We start from the raw sequence: 18268 nt of genomic DNA, 5'->3' as shown, positions 1-18268 counted from the left end.
TCAATTGAGGTCTACCGGCATGAATATAAGTTAATCAAATTTTGGTGTAATTCCTAAATTAAATGAAACTTATAATCAATTCCTACATTACCAGACCAGACAAGATTGGCTGTCAAAATATCAGTGAGGCAAAAGGTTCTTCCATTGCTTATGTGAAAATTGTACAACAACTTCAGAAGTTCAGTTAAAAGCAGCTAACCAAAATGGACTCTCAAGTCGCACCACTCTTCCATCAGCTTTATGAAAACTATATTCTGCTTCCTTGTTTCAACATCAAAATGTATCAAATGGCTTGAAGTTGCTGTTTTCTTTGTGGCAAATATACCCGGGATGTTAATGAGCAGCACAAACCTAAGGCCTTGTAAATTCAAAAGCTGGAAATTGTCCTGATTTCTGTTTCTCGCCCTCAAAGGGAAATCCTGACCATATTGGATATGTTTGAGCAATGGACCAAGAATGGAATAAATTTCTGCTCATGAACCTGTCGACAAGCACGGAAAGGATACGCACTGAAAATACCTTAAGTCTATCTTCAAAAGGCCGACAGAAGTTGAATGCTGAACCTCATCGTTATGGCTTCCTTACTGAATTGAATAACTGTGCAAGCAACTGACGGTTCAATATGAAGAGGTTCAAATCTGATACAACATGCAGTTGGGAGAAAGCCTAATGAAATGGTCTGAACACTTCGAAGGAGGAAGTAAAGATGTTCAACACGTGATCAGCCTCATCTCTACAAATCAGATTTGCTTGATTTCTCAGCACTTCACCCTATTTGTAGGATTAAACTTTGAATTTGTGAAACTTTACTTACTCTCATTAAGTGGACTAACCCGAAGCTATCTAGCTAACCAACCCAACAGCAGTGAGATATTTGACAGTGAAAGTGGGTGGTACTAAATTAAGAAAATATGAGAAACACTTAGACAAGATGACTTTATCAAAGTTTCTTGCGTGTCACTTTTCTAGGGAGTGGAAGAGAAAGTTGTTCAAGTCTGGGAGTTGCAACAGCGTTTTTAGCAGACTCTGATATTTCAAAGGGATTTTCAGACTTGGTTGCTACAGCACGGATCTTTGGTTTAGCAAGTTCTCCAATTCTTTCTGTGGCTATGTAACTCATTGCAGCATCAGATACAGGTTCATCCACTGGTCTACGGGGAACATACCCTGCGTAATCTCCTTTAGGCTCTAGAAAATAAGAAGCATTACTTTTGTTATGGCATAAGTATTGGAAAATGTAAGTAAAAACTACATGGCTTAGTAGCTCTGTCAAAGTCTTGTCTTCTTTCATCTGTTCAAAATATACATTTGAGATGCTAAGCTCACTTAATGTACATGGGTAAAAATGCTATCCTGGTTTTGTAAGCACAATCCTGTGATCTAGTATTGAGATTTTCCATTTATGTGACACATTTTCACTTAGTGGCCCGATTTCCGTTCTGGGATTGGGAATGATTGTCAGAATTATTTCTGGGTGCCAATCCTGACCTTGATGGCAAGAAAAGATGAGTTCTTAATTCTGTGGCAGGGAATGTGAGGGATTGATCTATTTGTTGCCTGATAGTTCCAGATTTTATTGTGATTAGTCTAAATTCCAATTCCCACTCTGCCATATGGGAGCTCACAGTCTTTTGGATTGCTAGAGCAATGACATAATCACCACTATAATGGGGTCCAGGACAGGGAGATTTGAGGCAGATGCTGCCACCTCCTTTCCTATATGACCTGTGCTGTTTACTGGGATGACTGTTCTCCCTGAGATTCCAACTCTCCTTCCTTTAATTTGGATTGAACATAATTCCACAAAAAATAAGACATTAAATACTCAGCTTATCCCTTTTGGAGCACCAATCTTATTAATTGCATTTCCAAAAGCCTGCTCAGCCCTTTTATTGCATGTCGCACCTTAGATAAGCCTGCTACACTCTTTCTTTAAACCTTTCCCAATTTTCAACCCATCTTCCTTGCTAGGGGTCACTTGCTTTGTCTATTAATGTTGTTTAAATGACCTGATTTCTGAAGGTATCATTAATCCCACATTTCTGCAAGAGTAACACAAACAGGTAGCACGTGTTCCATCTCAGGGTAAGGATATTACAAGCTAAACTAATTAAATTTTTCTCAGAAATACATTTTGAGCTGGCAGTCTCTTTACTTCATTTGGATGGATTTAGAAATTTGAAAGTGAGCTTTTTCCCCTTTCTGACATTTATCTGGAAAGATGCATTAGAAAGTTCAATTTTCTCTTTTCAGTATTACAATTAGCATTGGTACGCTGTTGCACACTTAAATTCAGTAATGTCTTACTTGCTAGTTCCACAAGCCTTTCAGTTGGTGATATGGTTTTTGCTTCTTCGCTGATCTGATGATCCCAGAAGGGGTAGTCCCACAAATAGGATTTTCGGGCAGGTGGCTCATGGTAGGTTTTATGCTTAGCGAGCTCTTCTGTTCGACTTGAGATTACATCATACATCATATCATCACCCATTGGGGTCTAAAATTGCAAAACAAAATATGGCTATAAAGAAAAAGCTGAGCATTTGATGCTGATAACAGTAGATCATGAATGGCTTGTATTTATATAATGGCTTTACCATACACCATAAAATGCCTGATGCATTGGGAAGCCTGCTAGAAAGCTTGTGCACTAGGTCGTGGAACATGGAGGAGTTGAGCTTTAAGTTAACAAACGGTTTTATCCATCCTTTCCTAATATTGAACTGCCAGTCAAGGTAGTCTGTACAGATGTAGAACACACAATGATGGTGTGTTTAATGATGAATCTGACAGGTTCAGTTGCAGCACAGGTACAATTTTGGCTCTGGGTACTATGGGTGAAAGGACCTTCCAATATGGCAGCTTGGCATCCACCAGCTGCTGTCTTCACAACACTGCCACTGACATTGCTGTTGCCTGCTAGCCAGCCAGCCTGGACAACTACTATCAGCCCCTCTAGGGCCAGAGCTGTTTGATTTTCTTTTCTAAAGGACATCCGCAATCTCCTCAGTGGAATTCCAGCAGCCTGACACATCCCTAGATCCTGTCATTGGGCAAGTTCCTCTAATTCATAGAAAATTAATGTATTAATTTGTATTAATATATTCATTCATACAATTATTTGAATTTTGAATTGATTTTGTGCTTGTAGTTAATGTGAGAGATATCAATGTGCTCTCCTCTCCATTTAGGGAAACGAAATGCAGATTGGTTGACTGCTATGCAAATTCCTATGTTCTGTTCACAAGAATGACCCTGAGCTTCCAGTTGCCTGCCATTTAAACAGACTACCAGGTTCCCTGGCCAACATCTCTGTCTGGGGCTTGCTACAGTGCTCCAGCGAAGCTCGGTGCAAGCTGGAAGAACAACACCTCATTTTCCACTTGGGGATCCTGCAACCTTCTTGACTCAATATCAAGTTCAATAATTTTAGGGCCTGAGCACTTTCTCCCATGTCCTTACCCCGACCCCCTCACACCCCAGGCCTTGTCATCACATAGGCTGCCGCCGCAACCAACCCATTGTCAGCTACTAACGCTCTCCACCAGCAGCTATTCATTCTCCCAGGCTGACCTTTACCAACTCCTTTATCAGCCCAATCGTTTTTTTTCCGTGTCTCTGGGCTCAATCTCCACCTATTCTTAAATCCTACATCCTCCCATCACCCTTTCTCTAGCATATATTCCAATCTTTTCCCAGCTACAATCAGTTCTGAGGAAGGGCCACTGAACCCGAAACATTAACTCTGCTTTCTCTGCTCAGATGCTGCCAGAGTTTTTGCCAGCAATTTCTGATTTTGTTGGGAGATATCAATATTTTGATAGAAATTGGACAATAATTGAAAGTGAGTGATAAGGAGTCTGAGAAAGCTGAGAGGTGCTGATGAGATTAATGGAAAAAGTTCTCAATGAATTTAAGGGTCTAGTGTTTCTGCACATTTTACACCCAGATATCAGCACACTGTGAAGGGAATCAGCTAGAAAGAGCATAAAAGATGGCAGAATTTAAAGCATCCTATTTCCAAAACCACTCAATTTCCTAGCTTGATTTTATATTTGTTTAAAAGTCATTTTGCCTGAAGCAATCTTGCCCAAAGAAAGTGGTCAGGCCTGCAAGTTAGCATGATAAATTTTCACTAATTGTGCTCATATCAAGTTGCTCGTCCCATTAATCCATCATTAATGAGCAGTAACCAGCAATTAATCAAAGCCTCACTCACATTACTGTCTCACACTGATTTTAGAATAACATAAAGATCAGTTGAAATTAATTATAATTCAACACGATCCTGAAAAACAGATAGTGCATGACCAAACTTATTCCCCATGAGCTAAACAACAGGCTGAATTGTGAATTTGGAGTTTGAAGGCTGATTTCAACTTTGGATGTGATGGTGTTAGGAGATGTGGCAAAAGGAATTCCCATGATTTCCTTATTTTAAAAAAAACTGAAAGAACTGTGGATGGTGGAAATCAGAAACAAAAACAGAAATTGCTCGAAAAACTCAGCAGGTCTGGCAGCATCTGTGGAGAGCTAATGTTTTGGGTCCAGTGACCCTTCTTCAGAATTTCTTCATTCTACTCCTTGGGCTTTTTTCTACTTCATTAATGGGTTTCCCTTGTGATTGCAACAGAATTCAGCAAAACGCCCATCAATTGCATACAATTTCCAAAGTGCTAATGATGGTCTATTTAAAGTAGGGACGTATCTCTTAATGTAAGGTGCCATCCCCTGCTTTGAACTTTCACTGAGAAACACTGGACAATCCCAGCCATGGAGAAGAGTAGAAAGTCTGTGTCCTATGTTTCCAATGTACTCTGGAGGTTCTAATGTCAAAAATTAGGACAAGGGGACAGGACCCCAAAAGCCACAGAAACATCCACAAGCCCACATACAGCAAGCAGCATTACAGATGGCTGACAGAGTCAGTGGCATAGAATAACCCAAGAATCTGTAATCAATACTGAAAGAGGTTCAAAGACTTCACAACAGTAATAAGGTGGGGTATATCTCTTCACCTCTCTACCTTTTTCAAAATGACAACTCTCCTTTAACTCCATCCCACATCCAGCAATTCCTTTCTCCTTACCATACTTTCACCATGCTATCATAATGGTACATTGTAACACCTGTTTCACACACCTCATTTCTTGGATCTCTTCACAACATACTGTGACACCATTATTTTGTCATATTTTCTATGTCTGCAAAACCACCAGCTCCTCCCAGCACTCCTTTCTCACTTCACAGCCTCCACATTTGGTTATTCATCACAATTCATCACTGATCCACATTTCATCCTGCATCTTTTTTAGATGTCAACATAAGATAAATGGACAAGCCTCAACATTCATAACATCATAGAATCCCTATAGTGTAGAAGCAGGCCATTCAGCCCATCAAGTCCACACTGAGCCTCTGAAGAGCATCCCTCCCAGGCCCACCCTATCCCTGTAACGTTGTACTTCCCATTACTAACCCACCTAGCCTGCACAACCCTGGACACTATGGGTAATTTAGCAAAACCAATCCACCTCACCTGCACATCTTTGGCAGAAACTCACACAGACACAGGGAGAATGTGCAAACTCCACACAGACAGTCACCCGAGGGGAGAATTGAAGCCAGGTCCGTGGCACTGTGAGGCAGCAGTGCTAACCACTGAGCCATAGTGTCACCCATTGTAGGATCAATATCCCAATGGAGAGGTAAGGCCCGAAAAAAACTGCTTGAGAATGTCCTCATAATATTGAGTTCTGCTGCAAAACTGAGTTCTGAGGAGTAAATTGTGACAGGCTTTTGACAACTAAATTAAAACATAATAATCTTGGCGCTGTTTCAGGAAAGAAAGCATTTTCCCTGACTTTCAACACCATTGATGGCTTTGTCTTCAGTGATCTAGGCCTTAATTGTTGGAATTCTTTCCTTAAACCCGGAGGTTAAAATGATGAGTGACAAAAGTGACAAGAGTGATCAAGAATGCAGCAGAAATGAATGACCACTGTTGCAATCAGCTTTCACGTTCCACTAGGCAGGTGACGTTAAAATCAGAACTTGAATATTTGCCATTAACTTACTGTCATCTTTTCACCACTGATTAATTCTATTAAGATTCACATGGACTTGTATTTTCATGCTGCTGGGATAGTAAATGATGAATACTGACTGACCAATCAGTCAGGCCATTGCTGTAGAATGTTGAATAGAATTATTTTCTGATTATCTCTGTGTGGATCAAGGGATGTGTCTTATCTGTACTTATCTTGGGGTCTTCAAAAACCTCGATCTCAGGTTCAGTAGAAGTCATTTATACAAGCAAACATAAACTGTGCAGTCTCTGGAGAAATATTGCTGAAATTTAGCTTGTTAATCATGTGACTTTTTTACAAACGTTTAAGGAAAATAAAGACATGTATTAATTCAGTGCATTTTATGACCTCGTGGCATCTCATAGTGCTTTCCAGCCAATGAAGTATTTTAATGTGTTGTCACGGTTGCAATGTAGCAACTATGGCAGCTAATTTATGCACAGTGAAGTGCTCACAAACAGCAGTTTAATGATGAACAAATAATCTGTTCTTGTGGTGACTGAAGGAAAAATATTGGTCAGGATCAATGTTCCCTTTAATCTTTTTCTTGTAGTGCACGATCAAATTATTTAAGTATTCAACTTTTAATGTTTTCATGTGGTCTGCATGCACAGTAACTTGTAGGGGTCAACTTGTATGTGCCTGCATGGGATCTTTCAGGTTGCTGCATGGCTACACAACAGCGGATCCTAGAAGGAACGTTGGTCAGGAGGCGTTGTGAATATGGTCATGACCTTCAAAACAATGACCTTTAGGCAGATAGGACTTCATCCATAAGACAAGGCCTTTAGCAGTGCAGCACTCCCTCCGTTTTTCACTGGTGTCTTCATCTAAATTATACACTCGAGTCTCTGGAGCAGGATTTGAATCCACAACCCTCTTCTTACTCAGAAGTGAGAATACTTCCATCAAACCGTGAAGTACACCTAATTATTTACTGAAATACTGAGATAAATGGCCAAGGGCTGTTATATAAATGATCATGAAGGTTGAAATAAATAAAACGGAGAACAAGGAAAATCAAAAAGTAATGGTTAAGACTGACAAACTAGAGATTTTACAGTTTGAATGTTGTGTGAAGACAGAAAAGCTAAAGGAAGTATGAAGTTCTTAGTTGGAATCCCTGTGAAATGATGAATGAAGGAGGGTGTGTATGCCTGCAGTATTGCAATCATTCTTTACTGGCTGCTTTTAAAGCTTTAAACCAACTGAACAGCTTATGAATGTCTCAGCTGAACTGAGAAAATGCAGGAAATGTTTATTTTAAAAATGTTTCAGTCTTTATAATTGAAAAATAACAAATGAGGTAGGCTCCGAAGAGGAAGTTCAGATTGCAGGTTCGGATTCTCTGGTTGATGATAGTCTTCAACCCCTTGAGATCAGATGATGTGGTGTTCAATGCTATCAAACATCTGCAACTGAATTGCAAATTTATAATTCCCTAGCCAGCTTCCATTACTTATTTGCAATTCACTGCGACATTTAACACTTTCACCCATGAAGCAGAAACTAACTCAGTTCCTGAATAATTAAAAGCCTGGGGAATCACGGCTACCAGATTATGAAATAGTATAAGCATGTGAACAGATAGCCATACATTTAATTCACCCGCATAAAACCTCCTTCTCCTGATACACTTAATGGTTTGTGTCAGGAAGGTGCATTTCTCATTATCAATCTCAGACCTATTATATTAAAGACGAGGGTATGTTAGTCTTGTACGTGATGACAATTCTATTGGCCCTATCAACCAATTTCAATAATATTATTAAGCCCAACAATTTTTATTGCTCCTGTAAACCCTCTAGAAATCACTGTTTTAAACTTAGGTATGTCTTTAGAATTATTTTGGTCATTCATCAATAACATTGGAAATGTGGATCAAAAATCTCTAAAGTACTAGGTTTCAGAAAATACAATGAAAGCAAGGGAACGACTGTGTGGTGCTACAAGAAGAGGAATAAAGACATATTATCACAAATGACTCAATGGGTAAAGCTCTATCAGTTATGGTACTGAGCTATGCTAGACCAGGAAGATCTGATGTTCAATTTCTGGTCCCTACTGATGTAGAAGATGCCAACTGAACTAAATTAAAATAAAACTGGACTCAACATGGTGAAGAGGGGAATTTGATTGGATACCTACTCCTCAGTACAGTCCAATGATTCCTGCTGTGTATGCAGCTTTCAGAAAAGGATATCCAAACAAACCTACGCAAGATAGCCAAAGACTATTCCCCAGATGTCTGCTTGTTGAACTGGGTACATTGGCCAGTGAATTCTGCCCAATTAAAAAAACCATAATCCTAATCTTCAGGTAATAAATAAGGGGATCATTTGGTTTTCAACAGGTACTGTAATGGTGCTGGCAGTGTCTATGCCATTGATGGTTCTGTTATTATTGACTAAGCTTTCTGCTCGTTAGAAATTCAATATTCTCCCTCTGCTGCCGTGGCAACATTGAACATCAGGGACTAAACAAGCATCTCCAGTGTCTAATATATGTCAGAAGATGTCATTCTTATATTTGAATATTCTCTACCATAAATGGGAGGGCAGATTGCATGCTATAAACAGCCTGTCTGAAATCACAATTGATGTATACATGGGAATGTGATCCAGAAACACATCCTAACCTATTTTCTTCTCATACTTACCCCTTTTAGCAAGAGAGCAAGATATCCCAGCTGAGGCATTTAAATCGCAATAATGTTTCAGAAGTAAAAGATTATTGGTATAGTTTCATTTGACAGGTTCGAGCTCAGGACTTTTACTTCATAGGAAAATAAATTCAGTCCCAACCATGGAAAGCCTGCCACCATTCCCTGTGTACACTTACATATAATGACTAGTCAGATGATAAACCATGAGATTTTCTCACGACTCCCCAGTATGGTTCCATAATACTTTATTACCGGCACGACTGACTTTCTGTGAGAATCGCTAATTACAGGGTAATTGCCGTTAGAATCATACTCAAGCAATTTCGGGGAGGTGAGGGGAAAGGCAAAGCAGGGAAAGCAGGGAAAGCAATACAGCTATCTTTAGGGATGTAAAGCCATCTTTAACTTAAGCACTATTTATTTTGGGTGGGGAATAATAAAAAGTCATAATAAAACTGATTATATGGACTTGCATTCTTTCTGTTGGACTATGAAACAGACTGCTGATTCACTATTCTCCACTTCATGTTACTGCCCAAGATGCGTTTCACCCTACAATTAGTGCAGAGTATGTTTCAAGATGAACTTATCCACAATCTCTTGGCAGCGTTAAGCTTTATTTTCTTCCACATTTTTCATCTCTCCATGGTGCCCAGGACAAACCACAACATCTGGACAGTACGGCTGCTGGGTTGTTAGCACTGTTGCCTCATAGCACCAGGCGCCTGGGTTTAATTCCAGCCTCAGGCAACTGTCTATGTGGTGTTTGCACATTCTCCTTGTCTGTGTGGGTTTCTCTGGGTGTTCCGGTTTCCTCCCACAGTCCAAAGATGTGCAGGCTATGTAGATTGGCCATGATAAAATTGCCCATATTGTCCGGGGATGTGTAGGTTAGGTGGATTAGCCATGGGAAATGCAAGGTTATAGGGCAGGGGATGAGTCTGGGCAGGATGTTCTTTGGATAGTTGGTGTGGACTTGTTGGGCTGAACGGCCTAGTTCCACACTGTAGGGATTTGATGATCTCTCTGATGCTTTTCTTTTAACTGCATTTGGCTTCATTCTCAGTAATTCCACATAAAGAACTGAATGGCACGGGGTCCAAATAAAATGCTCTCAAGATTTAGAAGATCTATTATTCACGTCTAGAAAGTATCCAGCAAAGGTCCTTCTTAGTCCCGACCTGAAATGTCAACTTTCCTGCTCCTCTGTTGCTACCTGGCCTGCAATGTTCCTCCAGCTCCACACTGTTGTCTCTGATTCCAGCATCTGCAATTCTAGTTATCTCCTGGCAAAGGTCCTAACTTCTTTCAAAAACTCATATAGTGATACAAGGAAGATGCTTTTCTCACACAGCCTGATGGATTAATTTAGTCACGCAAACTTATCAAACTGAACTTCAAATGAAATTAATGTACAATGTGTTTTCACGACCTGCACTAAATATTAACAATCTATGTATAAGGTTTTAAAAGCAATCTAATTTTAGCAACCATTCAAATATTGTGGTCTTGCAATAGAATGACAATCTGTAATGGGGATTTTGCACAACTCCCCTGGGAAGCCAAGAGTAGGCATGAGTAGAAACCAAGAGTAGGCAACCTTCTCCCAAGAAAGCATAACATTTTCAGAACTTTATTCTTTTGGAAATCTGTAAGCATTTTCATCTATAGCTTTTTTTAAAGAGATGGGTGATGGGGTGGGGTAGTTTGGACATGGTATGCTGTATAGTGGAGAAATAGCTACAAACTTATTTAGCAAAATTGAACTTCCTGCTCTTATACTTATGGCAGGCATAAAAGGATAGAAAAGATCAACGGAATTACCAATAAGACAAATCTCATGTCTGGATACGTCTAGAATGGAAGAAATTCAATCTAAATGGATTAAACATTCTTTCCATTTTAATTTGTTAATGTTCATGCCACTACAGTCATCTTTTATATGCTGCGAGGATGAAGATTTGGCCAAGTTTTATTATATTATGAATGTGGTTATCCTTTTCATGTCCTTCCCTCTGCAAAACTCCCACTTTTTAAGTTTGCTGATTTGCAGTGGGTGTAGTTTTCTGGTGAATCATAGTAGGAGTCCCTGCTGAGAGTTGTCTCTCCTTTATTTTTAAGAGTGGGGCTCTGTTCTCTCCATTTGACTCAACAGTCATTTTTGTTTCGTTCTTCTCTCAGTTTTGATAACTTTCTTTATTCTGGTTGTGCTCGGCTGGATTTTTTTAACAATGTTCTCAGATTGCTCCAAATGGAAATATCTTGATAACTGATGAAAAATGCTTGGGTCTTGTCAATCTTTAAACATTACTTGCTTCCTTGCGCCAAGTTGAAAACTTGCTTACTTGAAATGATTGGCTTTTATGCATCTTTTATTGCTGCATAATTTTTCAGAAGAAAAAAAAAGACTTGCGTTTACTCAGATCAAATGATTTTAAGTATTAACATGTTTTATTTCAAACTATTAGTCCTTATTAAGACCTTCACTGGTTTATCAAACTGTAAGATTGTGTTTCCACTTGCTCTCAAAATAATATTCAACACTGGAACTCTTATTTTAGCCCCAGTGACAATGTCTTCAATTGTACTTCCACTTATATTGTTCATCCATTTTATGTTCTTAGTAGTTATGCCATTGGTGTTCATAGTTCTTCATATATCCATTCAGGACCTCACAGAAATGCTTCAAGAAGCCATCCTTAATGGACAGGCTGTCAATACTACAAAAGAAAGAGGTTAGAGCAGTATTGATATTCTGCCGATAGAGGTCACTAGAACACTTTGCACAGAATGCCTACTGAGCGTGAAATTACTCTGTGGGTTAAGCGTGTGCTAATATGGAGCACTTTGACTGGTTGGCATTGATAACACATTTGATCATTTTACTAAAGTTCCTCCTGTGAGTGACTGGATTAACATACATTAACACAAAAGTATTACTTGTTTATATAAACTTATTATGCACCAATTTAAGGAAATGATGCAAATTATTTTTGGCTTTCCCTCCATTAGCCAGTGTTTTAACAGACATTGGGCTGAAGTTTCACTCTCAAGGTGTGGAAGTTCAGTCAAGCAGTTTCTTGACTTGGCACACTGCCTGGTGCTAGATTTGGAAAGGGGGAGGTGAAATGAGATTTGGGTCACTTTGTACACCAGTTGCTGGAACCAGCTGGTGAGGAAGAAGGCGTAGCGAGAGATTTTGAGTACAGAAGCAATTGTCTTGCTGCAACTGTACAGGTCCTTGGTGATACCACACCTAGTGTATTGTGTGCAGTTTTTGTTCCCTTCTCTGAGGAAGGATATTCTGGCTATGGGGCAAGTGCAACAAAGAATTTTTTTTCACATTCATTCACAGAATATGGGCACTGCTGACTAGGCCAGAATTCCAGGAGCCAATTTCCAAGAGGGCAGTTAAGAATCAACTTCCTGTTCTGGCATGATTGACATATGAAGAGAGACTGGATTGGTTAGGACTATATTCATTGTAATTTAGAAGAATGGGGGGAGATCTTTGAGAAACCCATAATATTCTAGACTGGGTAGACTGGGTAAAAGCAGGAAAGATATCTCCTATGAAAGGGGAGTCCAGAATCAGGGATCTTAAGGCTAAAGGGATTGAAGGGTATGGGGACAAAGAAGGACTAGGGTACGGAGTTGGTTGATCAGCCATGATCACACTGAATGGTGGAGCAGGCTCAAAGGGCTGAGAGGCCTACTCCTGCGCCTAGTTTTAATGTTTCTGGAAAAAGTTACTTGAATGACGTAACTTTGGCTGGGGTGGGGGATGGCAGGCCGCAGGTATGGAACGCAGTAGGGCTGGATGACCCAATGTAGATTGGACATGGCCAAGGGCTGCAGAGTGCCAGCATGGGCTGGTTAAAGTGCCCACCTTGTTGTCTGACACTTTGTCCCAATTGTTTTGGTAAAATTAGAACCTTTAAGCCTCAAAACTCACCCACACCCAATTGCCCCTCATATTCTTCATGTGCCCAAACCCATGGCCCCTTATATCTCCTATGCTGACTTAGTGCCTACTTGTGACCCTCACACATTCCTATGGACCCTTACAAGCCATATGCCAACAGTGCAAACTCATGACACTCCCACAAACCCTTTTGGCCCTTTACTCCCCCATGCCAACTTTGTACCAACTCATGACTATCAATTCAGCCTCATAGCTCCTTATAACCCCTATACCAACTTACTCTCAACTCATGCCCCTACCCACCACCCTCTGCCTGTATAGCCTGCATGGCAACTCTACCAGTATCATTATGGACTGACCTCAGGAGCCACGCTGAGGATGGACTAAAATAAAATTCTCAATATCTATTATTGAGTTTACAATATTATGAAAATAAATGCCATTCATGGAAGGCTCTTCGATAACAGTTAAATTCCCTTCAAAACTCAATCTCTCATAAAAGCAAATACATTTATTGTATTTATAATCCTACTTCAAAGGCAGCATATCCTTCAATAAATTCTTTGAGCTGCCCATCAAGCTGCAAATTTACAACCCCCCACAGACAATATGATAGACTGTGAAAAGCAGACTCGTACCAATAATGCTATAATTATAGCACTTAGGGCTACTTCAATAGACAGCTGTCGACAATGCTAGAATCTTTTTTCAATTCACAGACACATGCAGGCATTTTATTTTCTCAATTTTTAAAAGACAGGGGTATGAAATAACTTCCCAGCTTGACAGTTCAACACACTATAACTGTCTTTCATTAGCTTTACGTCTCCTCCATGAAATCAAGGAACACGCACTGTGGGTTGAGAACATTCCTAGTCTTGTGCATTGAGCTTAAAAACACAGCTGGTCCATAGTGACCGCATGAGCTTCATCACCCACACCTTTTCCCCAGCCAGGAAAATGGGATTTGCCAGAAACAGGGCCTGGACTTCCAAATATAGGTTCCATCCACCACTTCTAATTGTCTGCAGAGTCTCCATGATGCTGCAAATCTGGCCGTTCCTGTTTATACAGCAAAGCAGGAGACACTAATATCTTAAAGGGTATTAAGTTTCAATGTCGTTCTTCCATTCTGGCTCAATCCAAATAGTGTCCCAGACTCTCCAATGTGCAGATTTCATATTCAATTATAAGCAATGTTTTTCTCATCCTCCAGGTATTGTCAGGCATATTTATATCATCTATCATGTTCTGCAGATCTTGTTCCATAAATCTTGCCATGACTTTTTTTGCGCTTTCCTCCAAGCACTCCACACATGGGATAGGCCACAGTTTGCCATTCAGATTGTTAAACAGCATGTATTGAGCTTCTTTGTGATTGTCTCTTTGCTTACACATTTTTTTAACTTTGTCCTCATGAATCTATTCTGCATACAGCAAAGGTAAGTATCCTGCTAATGCATTAAAGAAAAGCCAACGTTTAAATTCCTATGTGCTGGATAATTTCACTTCCATCACAAATTTGAGATCTGGCAAGTGTGCTATCATTATTCATTCAACAAGATTCCTCAACCTTGACAACCGGATGCAATGCTAAACTTGCAAGAGCTGGTTGAGGGACTCTAGATAGACTCCTTAATTGTAATATTCTAGATCCAACAGTGAATTCTGGTGAAACATTCATGCGATGGACAACTAATACTTTTTCTTGCCATTAGGCTTTTGTTTTCTAAGTATATATGCTCAAAAAATCATCAGTTGCATATTATCTGTCTTGAACATGAAGGACTCCAAAGTATATCACCACGAGTTCATAGCTTATACATGTTTGCCAGCAAATGGTAGATTAATGGATCACTTCTTGTAAAGCTCAAGGAATATACAGAAAGGATGGATTACAGAAGTTTATTCTCAGACCCACATTCATAAAAAATAAAGTATAAAGTGTAGAGAAGTATTACAGCAATTAGATAGAGCACTGGTGAGACCACACATCTGTAATGCTGTGTACAGTTTGGCCACTGTACCTGAGTAATGATTTATTTGCCTTGGAGGAAGTGCAAAGGTTCACTAGACTGATTCCTGGGATGAGGGGATTGTCCTACAGTGGGAAATTGTGTAGACCAGGCCCATACTCGCTAGAATTTAGAAGACTAATAAGTGATCTAATTGAAACATATCAAAATTCTTAAAGTCATTGATGGTAAGGTAGATGATGAGAAGCTGTTTCCCTCTGGCTGGAGAAACTAAAACTAAGTCATATTTTCAGAATAAGGGATTGGTCATTTACAGCTTTGAAAAAGAGAAATTCTTTCTCTCAAAGTACAGTGGATCTTTAGAATTACCGACTCTAGAGTGCTCTAAGTGCTCATTCAGTATTTCAAAGACAGATTGATACATTTTTAAGTACTAGTGAGATTAAGGAATTGTTGATTGCATATTAATTGCTTTTAATTGTAGGCAGGTGGTAGGGCATTAACTGGGGCTTCATGTCTCCTCTAAGTAGGAACAGATTCAAACTGTGGCAGTTGAGTTTAGAGGTGGATGTTTCTCATATGTAACCTTGTAAATAGAAAGCCATAAAAGAATGTAAAGTCTGATTTCAGTTCTATCCATTGTCGCCTGACTTTCTGGGACATACCAATTACGGAGACAGTGCGAGATGGTGGAGTTGAGGTAAAAAGTCTGGAATGATCCTACTGAATGATGGAGCAGGCTTTTTAAGGATCAAATGGCATATCACTGTTCCTATTTCTTTTGTTCTTATGGTGCCCACAATTTGACAAGATGAGAGAATGATTATCAATCTATTAGTGCTCAGCAGTGATTCTGATTAGGAATGCAATTTTCATGTATAGAGATGTGCTTTGAATAAGAAATTAAAAATGTGAAGGTAGAATTTCCTGAATCTCCTGCAATATTTATGGAAATCCAAAGAAACAAACTAAATAGCTGGATGTCTGACAACTGTTTATTAATATTGTGTTAAGATTGTGAGGAATCATCCCTACTCGTACCAACCTCTTTGGAACATCCTGCTGGTGCAGAACACATCAGGTGCCAAAATTCAAGCTTACTACAAGTGGTGACCTTGAGATTTTTTTTATTCCTGAGAATTCTTGGACCTGACATTGGATTCAGGCTCTGTGCTGATGGTACAATTGTAATACAAATGCAGCATGAAACTAAATTGTAAATTGTGGCTCCTAAATTTTCTTCATGGGGGTTATAATAACTATAAGCAGTCACTGGGGTTTTTAAAAGTGGTTTTTAGGTTCAAAGCACTTTCTGCATCATGATCAATGTTTCGTCTATTTGCCCACAAATTCTGATGAATCATCACACGTTCAGAAATTGATACCCAACTTTAAAACAATTCACCTGAGATTCAATGCAAAATAATGACTTGGCTGCAAATGAATGGTAAAATCCACTTCCTATTTTCTTTCTAAGCATGCTGTTTTGCAAAATTATCTAAAATTCACATCCAATTGGAATTACAATTAGATGATTTGTCATATAAATACCCTTTGGCATTTTCAATCTTTTGGAAGCTAACATTGTGTGTTACAGGAAGTCTTGTTGGCTCAATTGGTAGCACACTGAGTCAAAAGCATTGGACTCAAATCTCACCCTAGAAGGGCCAAGGAACATAATGTAGCCAAATAGTTTGAGTATTGTGTGATGGAAAGAAAGTTGGAGCCTGTAAAATCACTAACCCATAGTTTTAGACTACAATGCACTTATAAAAGATCACGTGCTACATGATCAATTCCTGAAGACAGTAACATATCACTGAAGGTGGCAGTGCAGCTAGATAAGGTAGCAAAAAAGACATATGGCATGCTTGCCTTCATTGGAAGGGGCATTGAGTATAAGGATAAACACATTATGATGCAGCTTTATAAAACTTTAGTTAGGCCACACTTCGATTTTTTTCCTTTATTCATTCATGGGATGAGGGTGTCACTGGCTAGGCAGCATTTATTGCCCAGAAGAAAGTTAAGAGTCAACCACATTGCTGTGAGTCTGGAGTCACCTGTAGGCCAGTACAGATAAGGATGATGGTTTCCTTCCCTAAAGGACAGTAGTGAACCAGGTGGGTTTTTCCTGACAATTGACAATGGATTCATGGTCATCATTAGATTCTTAATTCCAGATATTTACTGAATTCAAATTCCACCATCTGCTGTGGCTGGATTTGAACTTGGGTCCCCAGCACATCATTCAGGGTCTCTGGATTAACAGTCCAATGATAATACCACTCGGCCATCGCCCAGAATAATGTGAGATAACAAGGTGTAGAGCTGGATGAACACAGCAGGCCAAGCAGCATCAGAGGAGCAGGAAGGCTGACGTTTCGGGCCGAGACCCTTCTTCAGAAATGGAGTTCCTGCTCCTCTGATGCTGCTTGGCCTGCTGTGTTCATGCAGCTCTACACCTTGTTATCTCAGATTCTCCAGCATCTGCAGTTCCTACTAGCCCAGAATAATGTGTACAGTTCTTGTCACCACATTACCAGAGGATGTGGATGCTTTGGACAGGATACGGAAAAGGTTTACCAGGACGTTGCTTGGTATGGGGGATTTTAGCTATGACGAAAGGTTGGATAGGCTAGGTTTGTTTTCACTGGAACACAGGAGGTTGAACGGCGACCTAATAGAAGTTTATAAGATTGTGAATGGCTTGGATAGAGTGGCAAGTATGAGGCTTTTTCCCATGAAGGAGGGGTCAATTACTAGGGGACACAGGTTCAAGGTGAAAGGGGGGAAGTTTAAAAGAGATGTGTGTGGCAAGTTCTTCACACAAAGGATGGTGAGTGCCTGGAACATGTTGCCAGAGGAGGTGGTGGAAGCAGACACCATAGCAGCATTCAAGAAGCACTTGGACAAATACTTGAATAGGAAGGGACTAGAAGGATACGGATCATGTAAGTGAAGACAGTTTTAGTGTGGAAGGACAAAATGTGTCAGCACAGGCTTGGGGGGCCAAGGGCCTGTTCCTGTGCTGCACTGTTCTTTGTTCTTTGTACAATAAAGCACACTACTTATCAAATGTACTAGATGTGCCACGCTATGATAGGGAACAACTTTTGGAAAATACTGAGTAATGTTATGAACTTACAATAAATCCTTCATTATTTTAACAAACAAAAACCAGATCAATGTTTCATGTAAAACAATGGAGTGTGGAATTTCAGATAAACATGTTAACATTTATTCATTAGTGCTCTCTAGTATAATGTTGGGGCTGGTACATAATAAAGAGAATTAAGTCAAACTGTGGAAACCTACTGTAGAATAAACTGATTTGCTTGGCTGCCAATCCTTATGAAGCTGCTTTGGTTTGGCAAGTTCACGAATTCTGGAACTGGGCTGAGCTCTCATTGCTTGACGTTTCACAGGCCAGATCGGTGATAATCTATATCATAAAAGATTCATGTTAGCATTGGATAACTTTTTGTCAATGTTTGAATAAATTGTATTATCTCATACGTATTGGAGCACAGAATCTCAATCATCACGGAAATCTTTGATAACTAAAATTAATGTGTAGATATGTTCACATTCATATCCAAACCCGTGGCATCGA

The 18268-nt window shown here is 39.6% G+C and overlaps 1 protein-coding gene across 1 annotated transcript in view; it reads right to left on the bottom strand.

Moving 5' to 3' along the window:
- Positions 1 to 922: 922 nt before the first annotated feature.
- theg (theg spermatid protein) overlaps positions 923 to 18268 on the bottom strand; it is a 49912-nt gene continuing 32566 nt past the window's right edge. The window contains exons 9-11 of the mRNA XM_048614305.1: positions 17971 to 18097; positions 2308 to 2494; positions 923 to 1188 (exon numbers count right to left, since the gene is read on the bottom strand). Of these exons, the coding sequence (XP_048470262.1) occupies positions 941 to 1188; positions 2308 to 2494; positions 17971 to 18097 (562 nt within the window). The 3' untranslated portion in view covers positions 923 to 940. The remainder of the gene's footprint in view (positions 1189 to 2307; positions 2495 to 17970; positions 18098 to 18268) is intronic.

Source organism: Rhincodon typus, chromosome 29 (genome assembly GCF_021869965.1).
Source record: "Rhincodon typus isolate 14 chromosome 29, sRhiTyp1.1, whole genome shotgun sequence".
Lineage (NCBI taxonomy): Eukaryota > Metazoa > Chordata > Chondrichthyes > Orectolobiformes > Rhincodontidae > Rhincodon > Rhincodon typus.
The sequence above is the reverse complement of the archived record's forward strand: the minus strand, read 5'-3'. Positions and strand labels throughout refer to the sequence as shown.